Genomic DNA, 19,943 nt, shown 5'->3' on the forward strand with positions numbered 1-19,943 from the left:
ACAAATCCATTCAACTCACAATAATTTCATTAATATTAACAGTAAGAAGCTGAAATTATAACTCAATACTAATATAATATAAAGGCATGTAACAGAGTAATTGCGAGAAAATTACCCTTACTCCTTCTATTTTTTCTGACTTCCGCGGCGTAAATCTCAGCGCTGCGTATATACCGGAGTTACTTTATAGATTATTGGATTTGTTTTATTTTATATTATTATTTTTAATTAACTCCTAGCAGGTAAAAAATCACACACATTTAATTTACTAATTTACTTTACTTTTTTCTCTTAAAATTGTAAATTAATTCTTCAAACTGAAAAAATTTAAATTTATAACACCAGCCATCTTGGATTCTCAGAAAGTTTTTCTACAATTTTCATCTTCAATTCTTTTTTCCGTTCCAAAACTAATTTCTCGAGAATACTCATTAAACATAGTCTCTGTTTAAGCAATTTTAATTATTATTCTTGTTCTTTAAGATTTAGAAGGGCTTCTCCCGATCCATCCTTAACTACATTCACGCTATACCATTTAGAAGTTTAGATCTATTTATAATAAAATTGGTTTTTGGCAATGAAAATTATTCTGTCTTTAATTTTCCGCGTACATACAATTTCTAATTTTATGAAAATATTGGAAAAGAGCCATCGGATCATTAAGTAAGTACCAATGCACTGCCAAGTGATTGGACGCCTGGCAAAAATAGAAAACGACGAGATTCGCTCTGTTCCTTATCGATCGGCCAGGTATACCGGCTAATGGCGTGAAAGTGGAAATCGTCGAATGCCTTCGCCGCCTCCCGGGCTCTTCGGACTTAATTTCGTAATGCAGACTGGTATATAAGAATCAGGAATAGCGTGGAAACAGCGGGAGGATGAAGCAACGCGGTAACGAGACGCTGCCGCGCCGCGAGAATATTTCATCAGATCGTTGTTCCTCGCCGAACGTACCTCGGCTTGCTACGTGCTTAACGACCGTGCGTCAAAGAGCCTCCATCACGAAGTACATCGCTAAGTATATACGGGAACTATATATCGTACTTCGCACGAAACTTGGTAGTTCGACAATCAGAGGAAATGTTCGCTCGCGCAATCGCGACGTTGCGCGTAAAATCGAATTTATACGGTTCACCCTTGATGGATCATTGTAAGACTAATGATTCGCTTAAATCTTTCACCGAGCTATTTGCAGTTTTATAGGATGGAAAAGGTAATTTTGTGAGAATGAGAAATTTATCATTTTCTTTTTAACGTCAAATGCCATTGAGCGCAATTCACAATCAGTCAGATCAAGTGAGAGTTTCTCCCGCTTGGCAATAACAGTTTTGCATCGGCGGAATTGTAAGAGCGCCTGGAAGGTGGTAGTATCTAATTCTGGGCGAGATACTGGCTTGTGCAATCAACCGCGCTGTCTTAAATAATGTAGCCGGATGCGTATTTCCTCGGGTAATACGATTAAGAAGTTTACGCGCCATTCTTGCGGGGACTTCTGGCGTTTCGCTGTAACATTACTTTTTAACTTTTTCCCGCGTAATTACTCTCTCGCTCCGCGGATGAAATTTTAATGCCGGCCGCGAATCCTGAGATTGGAAGTGACGGGCGAGAATGCGGCGCGCGTACTTGAGTTTTGCGTCGATAAATAAAGCTGGCGCCCGCGCGATCCGCGTAAATAAATTTACAATCCGTTATTGTGGCGCGTTGAGTCGTTAAGAACCGTGATGTTGTAATCATACCCGCGTATTGCGAACGCAAATTGATCGTGAGAGCGCGGAATCGTATCTCTTGAAAAATTACTCTTGGATCATATAATTTGCCTACGTGGAGTAAAATGGAGCAAGTTTCGTTGCACTTGCTTATCGAAGTAAATGTTCCATCACAGATGTGAATGATAGTAACTTTTCAATTTTGGAATGAAGTTATTGTAAAATTGTAAACTAAGTCTTCTTTTTAAAAAGAAAAATTTTAGTATAAACAAATTATCGGCTTAAAGAATAAAATAACATAATTATCGTATTAATAAAACGTTTAGGACAAATAGAATTTGTTTGAACAAATATGGTAAAATCAATTAACTAAAAAATTGTTTATAATTAATATTAGAAATTAATTAATTAAGACAATTATAATAAATAATGTACTGCGTTAATAATATTTATTTTGTACTGTTTAACACCAGAATTACGACCTTACTTACTCATTAAAGGAATTAAGTGAATTACTATGAAAATAAAAAAGTACTACAAAACCAAATATTTTATCAATATAGAGAACATAATTATTGAAAATTTGTTTTTATTTCAGAATTTTATCTCTTACACAAGAAAGATCAATCTAAAAAATAGAAACGGTCACTAATGACTCTAATGGTATGACTTATAAATATTAAAAAGATCAAATCGGTTTTATTCATCAGAGGAGCTTCTCTATTGTAGTGCAATTTAAGAGTAAAATTAATCACATAAAATCTCGTTCGGTGCTGAAAGGAATGAAAGTCAAGGCACATAACCGAAGGTATACGTGCTTTGATATTCGCCGAAGTTACCACAGTTTCCCCGATATAGTTCGAGTTAGAGTGGTTGAGAGGAAAAGGAGGAAAACGACGAAAGCTACGAAAGCCGTCAAGGGGAGCTTTAGTTTCCCCAAGCTTACGGTTGCCTTTCATTCCTTTCCGTAGGTCGTCGGACGCACCGCGCAGTGTCGAGCGGATGCCGGACATAGTCCCGTTGTTCCAGCAGGACGCTTTCGGCGGCGTTATTTTTCACATGGTCCCGGGAAAAAAGTTTGATCGTTCCAACCGGTCAAATAAATTGTCTGCGGAAATGCTCACGGCCATCGTCCGAACTTCTTCCACCAACCCCGCAGTAGCCTCCACCCTTCCGTTTTTTTTTCTCTTTTTTCTAAAAGCTCTTTGCCACGGTTATGGGAACAAATTAATACAGGCGTCACTTCTAACAGACTTGAAGGCCCGTTAAAGGTTTCCGATAACGACGATGACGCGATACCGCATCCATGGAAACGCTTCCGAATAGGAGAAGCGGCAAGAAAGTTTCTCTTCCTTCGTCGGTTTCGCCGTCGCGACTTTACGCGAGTTGTCGATCGTGAGTTTTTACGCGCGGAAGTTCGCGCCCGACTAAGTGATAGCAGCCCTAATAACGTTTTTAACGTCGCCCGAAGTTGCGAAGTTGAACGTGGAAGCATCATGCGACCCCCGTTCAATGCAACACCCTCTCGGAAACTATTAATCCCATAATGTCGGAATTTTATTTCTTTAGATACAGAGAGCCAAGTTGTAAATCAATTCCCGATTGTTAAGGGAATTAAAGAATAAATTGTGAGAAACGAATAGAGTTGGGAAACTTTCTGACGCTTCGTCTGGCTTTCTTCGACCAATAAACTCTTTTTGCACGCCTAATACGAAGTTAAACATAATTTACCAAGTTTAAAGAGAAGCAAATTCTAAGTAAACAGAGGACAACATTCCAAAGATATTGGAATAAAAAGATGAGAAGTGGCGATGTATAACGGTCTTAAAACCAACGATCGTTTACGACAGGATTTTACATTTTTGTGCCTCGCGAACACGTTGCGTCGTGCATTAATCGCGAAATGAAACGGGTGGAAAGCGTCGACGTGACCATAAGCCCAAGTCCATGGAAAAAAATGTAAAATTCCGTCGACGCGGCGAATGTCACGGCACAGAGTATCGCCGTCGACGTCGACGTTGCGCACACGTGGAAACGGGCCACGACGAATATTTGAATAAATAAATATTAAATAGTCGAGGGGGTGTAGGGGAGCGGAGGGTGCTACAGAGGGTTGAGAGACGTCTATCGATCCTCACAATTTGTCGCGGTGAAAGTACGCGTAGTGTCGTCAGGACGCAAAAACGAAGTATAAAAAGACGAGAAGTACTTTTGTAAAGAACTGAAAGTATTTTCGCTGGATAAATACGCAAAATGTCTAATTAATTGAGTACTACTGTTAATAGAAAAATCGGGATCACTTAATTAACATTAATAATGAATAATCAGGAATAAATAATGACTACGCATGTTCCATATATTTGTTACAAATTGCGGCAAATAAGCTGCCAAGTCCAAAGTTCTAATCATCGTATTCAGTATACTTTTACGAATGTTTTCCTTCCTTTTTGTTATCGTAAACCTTAACGTTTGCCTTCAAGCAGATCACGGGCACACTCGTATTCCTCGCGAATTTAAATTGGAACAGCTGCTATTTCACTTCCAGTGCATTAACTGTGCGCTGTTCGGAGACGAGTTGACGGCAAAGCTTTTACGCTGGATATTTTGCATGATTTTACGTGTCGGCGGATTCCCCATGTAATAACCGCAAACCCGCGCAAATTTTAATTACACATTCACAGCAGGATAAACTACTCTCCTTTAAAAAAAAAAAAGCCGTAAAGGAAGTAAATAAATCGTGGATGAATAGATTCTTGCTTTAGTTCATAATGTTTTTGCAGCAGAGATATATATCAAACGTTATGTCAAACGTTATGTATTTAAGGCTAATGCACTGATTGTTCGTGTAATTAATTATATGTCAATGTTTATAATGTTTGAAATTTTGTACCTTACTGAATGACTTTCTAGTTATTCGATAGAATTGAGAAATGTTACTATTTGTATTTATTGCTGCTAATTAACGAAAATGAGCAATAAAACAGAAAACGTAATTATATAATTACTAACGTGGAAGCTATGTAACATGCAGCATAAGTAAATTACATTTTTTTACCTCAAAGTAAAACTAAAATTAGATCTGTTTGCATAAATAACAACACATGTAATATTTATTAGTGGAAAACTGTTGCATCAACCTTAAACATTGTAACGATCGATGGTATTTCGCCGAAGATACATAATTTCTTATCCACATTCTTGTTTTCAATTAGAGAATAGTCATTTTAACGTTATTTATATTATTAAAATTATTTGTATTATATTTATATATTTTTTATATTTTGTATATCTACATATAATATAAATAAGAAAAAATAGAAATTATCAATAGAGTCATAATGGCACCATCAGTCGTTCTAGTCTCCCATAGCAAGAAACATCGTAGTTACATCACACCATCATGGTGACGTGCGTATGTCCCCTTTATCACAAATGTGATGTCACAGCAATGTCATGGTGGTGTGCAAATGTGTTATTTTGTTATGACAATCTCACAGTGACATCATATTTTCTTCCTGACTATTGTAACTCTGTTATGACGTGAATGTGACCCTTTGCTATTTGGGGTGTTAAATTGAATTGATTTATCTCTATTTTAATTGAAAAATATTTCTTCGTTTTTTTCCTTTTTGTTATACAAGTGTGTTTCAAGAATAATTTTTTAACTTTAATTATTTAAGATGCGATTTGTTTCAATTGTGCAATTTTTACATAGCTTTGTTATTATAGAGTGCTTGTATACTTACAGTTTAAATAGTGCTTTTAACAAAATGATTGATAGCATTATAATGCAAAAACGTAACTAATAGACATATGTAACCTGTGCTGGTTTTCTTCGACATTATCGAATTCGCATTACAACGTTTGCGAAAAACGCGTTAGAGGTATTACCGGATCTGCGGCAAAAGCACGATAGGATATCGATTCTAACTCCGAGTGACTCGGCCGTTGCATCCAGTATTGATCACTCGGGAATAAACATAGTATGCACGTCGGCACTGGAAAATAGCATATTCATAAGTACGGCACTACACAACCGATGTCTTTGAGCATATAGAGATGGAAAAATATGCTAGACAAAAAATATATATATGGAGTATATAATTGCCGACAATAACTCTCTGTCATGCATATATATATTACAATTTTATAATATGTATTCAGATGTAAAAATGCGGATGTAGAAAAAAATATTCTTCGCATCACAAATAGAAATACATGAATAAATCGATACGGTGTAGAAAAATAAAATAAAATATTTTTAATATTTGCGAAATAAATATTTGAGAGAGGGAGAATAAAAAATATTTTATTCCCTTTCCAGTCAAACATTAAAATTTCAAAATTGTTAACGTAAAATAAATTATTATTTACAACAATATGCAACTAAAATTTCTGAACAAGGCGGACCCGACTAAGATACTGGGAACGCCAGGAATTGAAATATGCGTAATCAAGAAGAAGTACTTTGCGCACGTTCTCACGGATTGTCGATGTCGTTGAAGATATATAGGCATTCTTACTTTCCGGATGCAGCGTCTACAGAGGCTTGCGGTTCATTAAAAGTTTCGGGCGATGCGAAAAATTCTCATCTATTAAAATTTCACTGGCGTTTCTAAGCGGGCCGGCAGCTAAAAGGACAGTCTGTGGAAGCCAGCCATCCCGTCGCGGCGTTGCACAGTGCAGCGTCGTTCGTTTATCGCCGGCCGGCTTTTTCTTTAAATACGACTATTTACCGCGAGCTTCGCGGTTTCACGCTACGCGCTGGAACCAATTTCTCTGTTCGGTCGTTGGACCCTGTCCAAGAACTGTACCCGACACTTTTTGAGCGGTCGTCGGTCGTGCCACCGCGCAAAAAGGAGGCTGCCAGAGTGAGAGCTCGATGAAATACCCGCGTTACGTGCTTACGGTAAGGTCGACGGTCGGATAAAGGACGCCACAGGTTGGAAATTGCAAGAACTTTTTTTATTTCCTCGCGCGGCACGTGCGATAAATGACACTGCCGCAGGCGCCAGCGCAGTTGCGGCAATGGGGAAAGAATTGCATGGAGAACTGGAAGAATCCAGCGGAAGATTAGCTGCGTTACTCTCTTCTTTGTTGGTCGAAGTGAAGTGACTACGATCGCGCGAAGGGAGTGACTTATTTCTTCATTTGATATTCAAGATACTCTTCAAAAATTGCTCAAAGTACTATGTGAAATATGAGCGACATATTTCTATAACATTAATACCTTCGATACAAACAAATGTACAAAACATGACACGATAAATATATCTTTTGTACAAAAAGCAATTTTGTCTTATTTAAAAAGATACATCACTGTTTATTCGGCATCCGTATATCGGGGTACAAATAGCTGTATAGGTACGCAACATAGTATATTCCGTGACGTACACGTTGTATATAGCGCGTGATACAAGCCGACTACCGGCGGAAGAAGGCATCGACCTGCGGCTTTTATGAAGATAACATCTCTGCTTATGAAGCATAGCTTATCTACCGCCCCGCCATAGATCTTTCAGCGGGTACGGAAGCCCTCCTTGCCGCCTGTATAACTAACCACCAGCCGGGCCAGAGACCGCCTTCCATAATCCATTATAGTTTCTAAAACGGCCCGCAGCCACCAGGAAAGCGCGCACCTTGGCAAGAAGCTGTTTACGAGGCCGCGACGCGACCAGCGAAAATTCGCGAACACGTGTGTTCTGTGCAACCCACGCGTATCTTTGTCGGGGATGTACTGATGATTTACTCACATGCGAAAACCACTACTAGTTCTCCATGTTTTTCAGCGTCGATGTTCATTGAACCGTGGACCCTATACGCTGAGCGTCTGCGATGAATAATTGGATTGTTTTGTCCTTTCCTGTTTTTAGCGACATATATCTTATCATATATCTTAAAACATGCCAGGATAAAGAATAAATATCAGAATATTTCTTATCTCTATTTTATCAAGTAAATCAAATTTTTAATTCAGGTCGTGTCATCATGTTATATTAATTTCAGTGTACTAATTGAAATTATGTTATACCAGCTTAAATAATAAATTAAACAAAGTATTAAACAAAAACATTGCATTAATATTTATAATTGAAGAATTTTTATCGCATCGCACACACATGAAAAATACCTTCAGGAAGAATTTTTGTAGAATTGTTTGAAGTCTCTAGGATATTGATCCTCTAAGGAGGAATTAAAAAAGAAATTCTTAGCAGTAACATACTTTAGAACTTCCGTAAAGTATCGATAGCGCTAAAGTCTTGACACATCTTGAAAGTCTTCAAACTTTATGAAGGTCCAAGAATTTATAGCTACATGGGCACAGTAGCGCGCATTCAGGGATCTCGCGTGAACAAAAGGGCTTCAAAATCAATAATTTTGAAACTATTGGAAATATCGAAAGGTAAAAGAACGGTATAGACTAAAAAAAGATCTTGAAGCAATTTCTACAATTGTTACTCTTAAACTTCAATGAAACAACTTTTTATTCAGAATCTTAATATTTTCAATGATACACTGAGAAAAAGATACTTAAAAATTTATTTGTAAGAAACATATTTATTTCACCGAAATAAATCTTTATTTAAATACGGTAAAATAATATAAAATAATACGGTAATAACATTTTATTCTCAGCAAATATCTATTTTATTTTTTTAATAATTAATAAGATGTATTTCACAGAAATGTATATTTCGCCATCATAATTAATTTGTGTTTAACTTTTTTGTAACTAATACATATTTAAGAAAACGTCGTAAGTAACATTTGTTTCGCAATATTTCGACATTTTTCTCTTAGTACAATGTATAAAAATGGATATTTTTCTCAAGTTATAATAGTTTCCTCATTTATTTCTAAATTACAAATTTTTTGAATTGCGATTATATACCTACATTTATAACTATTTTTTGTTAGTTTTATTAGAATTAAAATTTTATTTGAATATTGTTGCGTCTGTCGGATCCGTTCATCGCGAGCTCTCGCGGATACTTACGTACATAGGAGATTCTCATAAGTAATAAACAGCTCCGTTTACAAAAAATGCAACTGGAATTTATTGTATACGTTACAATATTCGGGAGAGATATAGAGGAATATTTGCTGTCAGAAACGCGATTCACGAACATCGCCGGGAAATCGCTGTTTTTTAAAGGATGATGAGTTGGCACTGTTGGCATGGATTGATCTTTATTTTATTCCTAATTTTATTCGAGAGATTTCGACAAGATCTCCGTTCGGTCGTAATAATATTAATTTAGATAATATTAAATAATATTAAAAGTAATAGTAAAATATTTTTTTCTGTTAATTCTCTAACATGTAATAAAACTAACTCATACATTAAAATATTTTAGTTATTTATATTTCAGAAAGTAATTCATTAATTTTAATATTTTTACTCATTATTTTAACCATATTTTTACGCAGGAGACTATGATATGGAATAAAACTTGATTAAGTTCGAAATCCATCTTTATAATCGTGTTTAAATTTTATTTGCATTCGACATTCAATTATCATTTCATTAAAAAAGAAGATATCTTGAATTAAAAATAAAGTAAATAAAATTTTTTAATCTGCATTTATTTTAAATATAAATTGTGATCAATTTAGATTTAAAATAATTAACGATTTTTCGAATATTTAATCAGCTGAATCAGGAATTTTGAGAACCGCTGCTTTATGGTTCAAGAGACCCTATTTCCAATTTCTTGAAGTAACCTTCGCATACATTACAACTCAGTATAACGCGCACGTAAGCATCGCTTCAACATTAAATGGTCATTTCTTTCTCTTTTCGCAACGCTACACCCATCAAACCGCATTCCTCGAGAAAGTTGCATCGCGCATCGTATACATCCAAGCAGTAGTACATCAGGATTATCTGCGAGCACGTTAATGAAAAGACGTCCGTCCGTTCGCAAATGCATACGCCGTGATGAGGCCGGCAGGAAGAATGACGTTTTAAGAGGCACAGAGAAACGTGCGTTGACTTCCGATGATTAATGTGACGTTATATTGTCCGTTACGTATGCCTAAACCACGGATATGCCAGTACCGCGTTTTACACGACGTAAAGAATAAACTTAAATGAGTAAGTGACGAGCAAGCAGATACATCTGGCATAAATACCTGTCATCCTGTATTTTATATGGATGTTGCCTCTCAGATAAATGCTATCTGCGAGAATAATAGGAAGTATTTGTATTTTTAGCAAATTAACATTGACGAGTAAAACCTTCAAATTTTTTTATCCGTAATGGATTAATAATCGTTTAGTAGAGACGACTTAATCATAATAATATTTGAGAATCTATTGTTATATATAACATAGAAAGAGAGAACGGAAAGAAAAGAGAGAGAAAACTGAGAAATATATTAATTTTGATCAAATAAAAAATAGACATATAATTAAAAAAGTATATAAGCTTCTCCATTGCTTTTCTGCCGAGATATGAAGTAGTCTTTCATTTGATGAAAAATGTTCATGATAGCTCCGTACGTGTTAATCTCTTCTTCATTATATTCTTCCTATAGGCTTGCAACGGAATTAAATGTGAAACGACTGATGAAGATACCATAATGAAGATTGCGAAAGCCCTGCCATCGTATTGCCGGCGACTACACGAACGCTTATTTTTCTCTCGCAGCGAGCTTGCCGAATGTTTCGCATATACGATGCCATCGCGCATCACTTCATCCCGGTTTTCCACGGATCGCAGGATGGGACGTGATAAATGCTCCGACACTGACATCAGAAAAATATACTCTCGTTTCTTCAACGCGCGCTTGGTGCCTCGGGAGCCTCTTATCTCTCGACTTGAGACCAACTCTTTGAGAAATGGTTTGTTTAAAAAAAAGCAGCCGTGACCGGATAACTGGATTTTTATATCGACTGTTTACTGTCTGTTTTGCTATAACAATTTCAACGCTGACCACACATTAAACACGTTTATTACAAACACTAATATACAGCAATCGCGAATATAGGGTAAATAAATGTACTTCGATAGTAGGTTTTTAATTACATTTTTATATGCAATTATTTATACAAATGCATTAGTAAGTACAGAGAATGAAAACAATTGCAGAATTACGTAATGTTAATGTAATGTACAATCATATGTAGTCTGTCCGCCTTATAAGTCACTAATCGCTTTGACATAAGTAGAGTGCAAAGGATGTGAAACTTTACGACATTTTCCAAGTGAAAACTTATTATGGCAGTTATTTTTGGGTCCATTATTCATTAAACCAAATAGAAACTTTTCTATTTTTTTTTTTTTATTAACTTCGTCACGCAAGTGAAAGAGACAATTAATTCAAAATACATAATACTTAATTCAAAATAACACACAGATTTCTATAAAACAAACACTCGAATATATTATCCAAGTATGAAATGAATTTTCGCACTCTAATTACGAATCATCTTGCTTAATGTAATTATATATATATATATATATATATTTGTTATATAATTTTTTTTCTAATGTTATCAAGTGTGCAAAATCTTATAATTATAATGCTTAATTTATTCATATTTATGTTATCTAAGTCAAAATAATATGACATGATATAAAATAGGAATAAATTAATCACTTTTTTTTCATCACAGTCGTTATAGTTAAAATCTCAATTTTCAATTTGTTTTAACATCCGTAATTATTCCTAGACACATATATTATTGCACGAATGTCTAGATCGACTATAGTCAATACAATAAAATGCTGTTATCTATTCGGGATCAATTTTGCTCAACAGTAACATTACATTTTATTAAATAGTCTATCTGCGTAAAAAACAAACCTTACATACAAATCTAAAAGAAGTGGCAGAAATAAGACATTATTAAGCGTTTATGTCATGTGCGAGTACCACGCCTTTCGAATACCTATGCCCGTCACATGATAACAGGGTATGAAAAACGCAGTTATATCTTTGAAAACACGGACAAATCTTATCGAAAAATATATCGTGCTATATTCTTAAAAAAAGAACAACGATAATCGTTTTGCTGATTCGTCCTCGTGAATATATACGGTCTAGCAATCCGACCAACACACACATTTGAAACATTATTAGTTAGATTAAAAATCTGAGTGTAACACATAATGGTAAAATACATATAAAGATAAATGCTCAAACAGGGATATTTTTCTCTTTTTTTAGCCTATGTCACACATTTAAAACACGGCAAAGTAAAAACGATAATAAATATACAGGATATTGTTAATATAAACACTATTATATGTATTTCCTTTTGTTATTATATTTTTTGGTAATTTTAATTTAAAATACCATTTTAAATAATTTATAAATATAAACACTATTATATGTATTTCCTTTTGTTATTATATTTTTTGGTAATTTTAAATTAAAATACCATTTTAAATAATTTATTATAAATTCTATGATTTTTTATACTTCTTTGTTTAATGTACCAAAATTTCCTAATTTTTAATTTAAAAGTTTATGATTCAAAATTTAACGTTTTATTATATAAAAATTATTTTAATTTTATTTAGATTTCGAAATTTTAGTTTAGGTTAATGTTCACGATTAAGAGAAAGAGCGTTAAAATATCCTATATATTTAAAAAGAGAATTATCTCTATAAAATTAGTTTATATATAGAGATTTAGTTTCTTCTTAAAAATAATTAGATTATTTCTCTTAATAAACGGCAGTTGGAAGATTATTTAAAAAGTCGGAAATGTGCAAATGCGAAATATCATGAGAAAAAGTTGCCATATATCATGGCTGAGAGCACAACTTCTTTTTAATTCATTTTGGACCATGAAATTATTCCGCGAATAGTCACACGTTTCACGACGTTCTCATTAAGTAAAATTCGCAGTTTGCAAGTAAAATATACTCGGGAATAATTTCGTGTAAAAGTAATAAAAATAGTCTGATTTCTTAAGTGCTATTGCATACACGATTATAAAACGGACTAGAACGTATTTCTAAGACGAAAAGAGGCAGTCACTAAATAATTTAAAAATTAAACTCACTACCGATTCCAAAAACTTGATCGCCTGAATGACCACAAGAACATGTAATACCAAAATAAGTATTTCTATCTTATACATGTGCTGCAACCTCTCCATTAATGCGTAATAAATACGTCTGTATGCTCGAGTACTGAATTCGCTCAATCTTTCCATCGTATGATGCAGCTTAACGTGTTCACTACATAATCGCTCTAGAAATATAAATTAATTAGTATTATTAAAGAAAAAATATTTTCTGGCTTAATTAAAGTGCGGTTTTATTGCATAATTTTATGTTTATTATGTATTTACGATTACGATTGACTTGCATTTAAGAGAGGGAATCTTATTCAGCTGTTGCATATTTTGCATGCGAAATAACATTTGTTTAAAGCTACTTTTCTTATATTTCTATATTTTTTTATGTATTCCATTTTAAAGACATAAACAAAAAATTACTAAGTAGTATTTTTAATTTTATTATGTTAAATTTCTATTTGTAACAATTGGTATATAACATTACCTGTATCTGTATGAATCTCTTCCTCCGATGGAGGTAGATACTTGTTCAACATAACTTCAGCAAAATCGGTAGTGTTATCAACAGTTCTTAAAATATTGATACCAGTTTCAGTTGACATGACTCTGTCGGCTTGTTGCCAGCTGTAGATACGTAGGTAGTGGACCTTATAATATGTAAGTAGAGTCATAACCCTTACTCTCTGCTTGGTTTCCCGTTTTAAATTAGTAAAAGTTTTTACCGCAGGACGGAGATGTTCAGATACCATAGATTTGGTGCGATTCAATATCTGGAAAAGACAGAATATAAAAAATGAATACATTTATAAATTTGAAATCAAATAATTAAAGATTCATATTGTGGAGAGAAATATGTATATATGTATATATATGTATAACCTGTTTGGGTTCTTCTTTAATTATTGGCAAGTTTCCTTCGACAAAATCGATGCCCTGACACAATGTTTTATCCAGTGTATAAATTGGTTTCTCCATCAATCGAGCGACTGGCAGGGACTTCTCTATCATCATATTCAACACATTTTCAACGGTGTCAAAAGCCCAATTTACAAACGTGTTTGTGCCTTTTACACGTTCGTACACCTCTGTAGATTTATCCCACAAGTAATTCACGCTGGGTATTTTACGGGCGCGATCAACGGCTTGAATTCGATATAACTGATCAGAGAGTTCCGTATCCATGGCTATGATTAAATTGAAATCTTCTTCTCATCGAATAACCTCTTGATTCCTGAGACTACACAATCTGTAACAAAAAGATATTATAATTCTAACAAGAACTAATTAGTTCTTGCTACATCTATTAAAATTATTTTTTAATTACAAACTTAAGTTAACAAGACAATTGTGTGGAACTGGCTATAAATTAAATTAAAAATATTTCAACAAACGTTTAAGAAAAACACAAGAGCATTATGAACTTCATGAAAGTATAAACTGTGTGCATGAATTATTTATACAGAATGCAAATTAAAAAAAGAATGAATAATATACTAACGTAGAAACATGTCTTCCACTATAATATTTAAGTCATTATCAATAAAATTTCTTCACCATTGTTATTGTATCATAAGTGTCATTATTACATTAAGCACTCTATATGCAGCTCAATAATAAATACTAACTCAGATTTCATTAACACATTCTATATATGAATTGCAATTCAAGCAAGACATGAACGGCGTTCGCGAGAAGAAGAAAAAGAAAACATTTAATCACACTAAGCGAGAACTAATATCGTGATTGGAGTACAAAGCAGCGAGCGAGCGGTAGGAATGCGCGTGGCTTACTACGACTCATTGTTCGCGTTCTCGATCGATGGAAACGACGAGTATAGTTATAGAAACGTACATATATGTTTTAAGATCAATGTCACGGTCGTGAATTGACAGGTGCTCCGATCGATGTGATAAAGGGAAATTGTTAGTTTGACAACTTACTCGACGCGATCGTTGCGACAGTAACTGGACGCCAACTTCCCTTCAGCTGCCCTATAGCTTTGTATTTCTCCCTCTCTCTGTTATACTTTCTCTTTCTTTTATTTTCCTTTCTCGTTGTCCCCCTCTTTAAACATAGCTACAGTTGTACCTTAATCTCTGACTCATTTCACTATTTGTTTACTCAGACCATGAGTTCAATTATTTATTATATACACTTTAACGCACTAGCGAGATTACTCCATTTCTTGTCATTTTTTATCACCCGGTATTAAGCGGAAATACGATTGTTCGCCAAGAGATTACGCCGTTACTGTTAAGTTCTCGATAGTTCATTTCGGAGCAATCGTGCGTCGGTAACGTGAAGACTGAAGTCTATACCAGAGAGAAACCTGAGAGAGTCCATGCTGGCCTTTTTCCTGTTACGGGCTAAAATCGCCCGTACATCCATTTTCAGTTTACGAACTACGTGATTGTATACATTTTCTGACACTATCGATAAAATCGTATCGTCGAAAGTAGATGTGGTTCGTCTCTGTACTAAATCTCCAGGATAGAAGCGTGCCAACTATTAGGAGGGATAGTTTAATTTAATGGGTCCTTGAACGAAAAAAATTTAATTTCGCATTTCCTACATATATAAATAAAAGTTGTTTTGAATTTTAATAAACGAAATTGAAAATTCGAACAAATTAATTTAGTGAATTTTGTCTTATAACATTTATCTTATAATATCTTATAAAATTACTAACAAGTAATGTTATGTTGTAAGTTATGTTTCTTTATGCAAATTTTTAGCTCGTTTTTACCAAACATAATTACTAGTATATATCAAATTAAGGCTCTATAATTAATAGCACACACACACGCACAATTATGGAGACTTTTAATAAATTCAACCTTTTCTAAATATATATTGTCAATTTTTAAAGTATAATTTAACAAAAACGAGCTATAGAGGCCCTCCACCACCACTGCCAATTTTATAGGCGGTCCTCTTTTCTTTGTAAGTATACTCACCCATAAAAAAAAACGAGCTACTAAATGAATTTAGTCAGCTGGCAAAAATATGTCAATGGAGCAGAGTACTATATAGAAAAATAATTTGTTTTCTTCATATTTTTATGCTCGTCCAATAAATAATAAGAAAAAATTCTTGTTTATATTTGATTCAACTTCGTATTAATCTTCAAAATATGCATCGTTTGCCTTGATAGGATAAATTTACAAAAAAAATTATATAATAACCTGTGACTAAAATAATGAGAGCAACTGAAAACTAACGCGCTAAACAATCCGCAAAAATTTATTTACAAATGATATATAATTTGGCGAATATAATTACAGTATTAGACGATTTGACTCGCTAACAGTGAACAATCGATAAGTAGCATAAAAAGAAACAACCGGAAAGCAATTATGATCTGTACACTTCGGAGTACACACGTAAAAATAAGAATAAAAGAAAAGAAATTATGAAATAGAGACATGAAAGAAACGTAGATGAAAAAGAAATACTATAAAGGTGCCTTTTCATGCAGCGGAAAAATCGCCGCCATTGATGGTTACGTGATCAGTCGCTGTTCGCTAGCCAGTAATCGCTATTCGCCGTAATTTTCCAGCTTTTAGCGAATGTCGTGGAATGTTGTACTATATACTATGTAAAGATATGTTATAAAATATATTATAAGATATATAAATGGATATATAAATGATTATAGATATATAAATGGATTTTTGTGCATTTATTTTAAGGTAATAATATACTTGTGTATAAATAAATGAACACTGCATTTGTACATTATATAACATAATCCAGTTCATAACTGAATGATCCTCCATCCAAAAAGATTAAAAAAAATTTTATAGATAATTAATAATTTACTGTATATTTATAAAATACACAGCATTTAAAAACACTTCAAAGCATATAACCAAGAATAAATACATACTTTAGTAGATATTGAGAAACGATTTTTCTTATTTCCCAATATCTTTTGGATAAGATTGCATCCTTCAAACGGTGTGTAACCATCAATAACCACGCAAATGCGACGAAATGCGACGCTCACAAACTATTCGCGGCGAATTATTCGATATTCGCTAAAAATCATTCGCAGCGAAAAATTCGCTGCATGAAAAGGCACCTTACTACTTTCAGATTGATCTCAAACGATAATATATTGTAAATGTGGTTGATCGGAAAGGTGTCGTGTAATCTACCGATGTAAGTACATATTTTACGTACTTACAGAACAAGTGGGATAATGAAGAGATAAACGAGGTTATCTACAGAAATAGGAACTCACAGTTAGTATATTCAATTCATTCCTTAAGTTTAAGCAAAATGTTTGGTTATATTATATAATCTTAATAACGTAAAATTATTTTTAAAGATTTATATTATTATCATTTTCTCTGGTATAAACGTAAGATATATTCGATAACATTAATTACAACCAAAGACAACTTATTGCACTATAGATTTTAGATAAGTTTACAAATGCAGAGTCCGCATGGAAAAATACATACAACTTTTACGTTTTACTAAATAAAAGAGAGAATTTAAGATTAACAGAATCATATTTATAATATCGTATGACAATACGATATTATGCTGGAAGATGGGTTGTATTAAACGTTGATAACAATAATATCGCACATCTTCGTTATACTTTTATAAATTATATCACATATGCATTTATCAAGAATGCAGTTAACGCTTAAATAATTCCAAATAACAATTTCAACGCCATAAGTATAAGAGAATTAAAAAACAAAAAATCCAAAAAGATTCTAAAAACTTTGGAAGAGAAAATAATTCGCTCATTATTTTCTATGATATTCCAGCATTTAAAACAATCTCTTGAGAAAATAATACTTATGTTGCATACGCAAATCCCACTCGGTCGTTACCCATGTCGAACTCAGTATAAACCTGATTAAGAAATGGAATACCCAAAACCCAAATATCCTCCAAACCAAAATATATCTTGGAATTTAAGAAAGGGCTTGAACATACATTAAGGCTCGATTGGCCCTACAACAAATTGAACATGACATGGAGTTTCATTTTAAAACAGCTTATAGGTCTTGTCTATTCATTACCATACTGCGATAAAATATATTTAAAAAAAACATTGCAAATAACATTAAAATGTACTTTTTAATAAAACAATATTGCATTCGACATATTTGTAAAATATACCCAAAACTTTCTATGTATTACAGTAAAATCAATAAGTAATCTTATAATAAAAATTGAATTGTAACCTGAAAACAAAATAAACTATACGATTTGCGAGAAAGTTAGTATATTCTTTACAAGTGTATTCAATTAAATGTAAAAATCATTATCTTAAAAAATGCATCCAATTTATTATATTTTGCATGAGTTTTCATGTACTTTATCGCTTCTGAAATCATTAATCTGAAGATTCGAGGTGAGTGAACAGGAATTTCAACTTTAATTTAACTATATTTACCGTTCCGATATTGATGAAATCTTGTGCAGTGAGTACGAATGGTTTACCACCCAGGAAAAAAGTAATATTGGGTAACTCAGATATCTGATTGCAGTCCACCTTTAAATAAAGTTAAATAGCTATTAATAATTCATATTAATATAACCAATAACATAACTAAACTTAATATTAATAAACCATATTATTGTCAACGGGAGCAAATCAGACATTCATTAATTTACTTCAGTAATTTATTTAGTATTCATTGAAAATAGCTGCCATTGGGAAATTTATCATATACTTACAATCATACCTCCTCCATGAAAGATTCCAACTCGTACTAATGAATCTAATTCGTTGTTAATAAATTCGATTTCTGATGCTGGTCCAGCTATCCCCGGAAAACCAGTGTGTATGATAGCTTCACAGCCATCTTCACAGAAAATCATATGCCTCATTTTTACCCTATAGCATTAACAATTAGCTTATGTGTAATCGGTTGACATATATAAGTACGTAGTTAAAAAAATAATTATGTACTTATCCAAGGCAATTTGCCAGTATCCTTTGTTGGTGACATTAACATAAGTGAACTCGGTATAACGATGAATGGGGTCGGAACCACCCAATATCAGTTCACTACCGTAATAATAATTTCTGTACAATTTATATGTTTTTCAATATTAAAAATACTGTTTATTAAATAACAGTTTTGTAATATAGTAAAACGAACTGTTCAAGCGAAATAATATTTTTAGACATAGGAAGGAGGTACGTGCCGATTCAGATAAAAACTAAAAACAGGTGCCGACACTAGGCCTTGTTCAACCATGTTGGTAAAAACGGGAGGCACTCCTTTTGTAGATATCTCTGGGTAACCCATTCCTAAGATCCCGTCGAATCTCAGAAAGGCAAAAGTCAGATCCCGTGTTACCGCTTCTGTGAATGTTTGATTTTGAACAATAACGCCAGCAATCTATAAAACACACATATGTGAATGTTTAAAAAAATCTTTATAAATAATAATTGAAATTAAATCGATCTATTTGCTTGACGACAACCTACATTCACTACATCAGTAGATAAGAATCCAATAACCGTACCAACCGCGTAATCAAGTCCGATAGTAGTACCAACTTCTATGTACGTGTGGGATTTATTGTTATGATAATTTGTAACTGACGCTGTATAAAATAATAACAGATAATCAGTTGTTGTTAAACATGCTAAAAATAAATTTCTATTTATTAATTTAGAGATATATATGTTAACAATCGTCAGAACGAAAACATTTATTATTTCTTTGCTTTAACATATCAATTGTATCAAAGATAATCGTTTATACATTTAAAATAAGCACGATAAATAAAATAAATAATATATGATTGTAAAACTTAATTTCGTAGTATTTACCTTAACAGTTATTTTAATTTTAAAAATATTAGAATTCAAATAATCTTAAAAATTATACTTGAAATATATAGGTTGCCTCCGTACCCTATATTTTTACTTAAAGTCAATCATTAAAATAAAAAAGCAATTAATATTATCTCTACATATGTAATAGCAATATTATTAAACATAAATATGCTTGTATATAAGTATAAATATAAATAACATAAAATATATAAGTATAATAATATAAATGTGAAAATAAATAAAATAATGGAATGTCGCAGAAAATGTTATGTTATGATTTACATACAGCAAGCAAAATTATCAGTATAACAGTTCACGGCTGGGACAAAAAAATTAGAGGCACCAGTGTCGAAATTAATTCTAAACACCTGCGGTGGGG

At 33.1% G+C, this 19,943-nt stretch overlaps 2 protein-coding genes across 3 annotated transcripts in view; both read right to left on the minus strand.

Moving 5' to 3' along the window:
- Positions 1–12,399: 12,399 nt before the first annotated feature.
- LOC108770564 (lipid storage droplets surface-binding protein 2) lies at positions 12,400–15,029 on the minus strand. 2 transcript variants are annotated; one of them, XM_018522201.1, is made up of 4 exons: positions 14,685–15,029; positions 13,624–13,990; positions 13,229–13,514; positions 12,400–12,917 (listed from the first exon to the last, which is right to left on the minus strand). In XM_018522201.1, the coding sequence occupies exons 2-4, from the start codon at positions 13,924–13,926 to the stop codon at positions 12,679–12,681; spliced, it is 828 nt and encodes a 275-aa protein (XP_018377703.1). In that variant the 5' UTR covers positions 13,927–13,990; positions 14,685–15,029; the 3' UTR covers positions 12,400–12,678. The 2 variants fall into 2 exon arrangements, with proteins under 2 accessions (XP_018377703.1, XP_018377704.1); XM_018522202.1 differs by lacking the exon at positions 14,685–15,029 and adding an exon at positions 14,370–14,651.
- Positions 15,030–17,562: 2,533 nt separating this feature from the next.
- Positions 17,563–19,943, minus strand: part of LOC108770535 (lysosomal aspartic protease-like) — a 2,904-nt gene continuing 523 nt past the window's right edge. The window contains exons 2-8 of the mRNA XM_018522170.1: positions 19,851–19,942; positions 19,211–19,329; positions 18,925–19,121; positions 18,686–18,802; positions 18,451–18,610; positions 18,147–18,265; positions 17,563–17,710 (exon numbers count right to left, since the gene is read on the minus strand). Coding sequence (XP_018377672.1) covers positions 17,563–17,710; positions 18,147–18,265; positions 18,451–18,610; positions 18,686–18,802; positions 18,925–19,121; positions 19,211–19,329; positions 19,851–19,942 — 952 coding nt within the window. The remainder of the gene's footprint in view (positions 17,711–18,146; positions 18,266–18,450; positions 18,611–18,685; positions 18,803–18,924; positions 19,122–19,210; positions 19,330–19,850; position 19,943) is intronic.

Source organism: Trachymyrmex cornetzi, unplaced genomic scaffold, assembly GCF_001594075.2.
Source record: "Trachymyrmex cornetzi isolate Tcor2-1 unplaced genomic scaffold, Tcor1.1 scaffold129, whole genome shotgun sequence".
Lineage (NCBI taxonomy): Eukaryota > Metazoa > Arthropoda > Insecta > Hymenoptera > Formicidae > Trachymyrmex > Trachymyrmex cornetzi.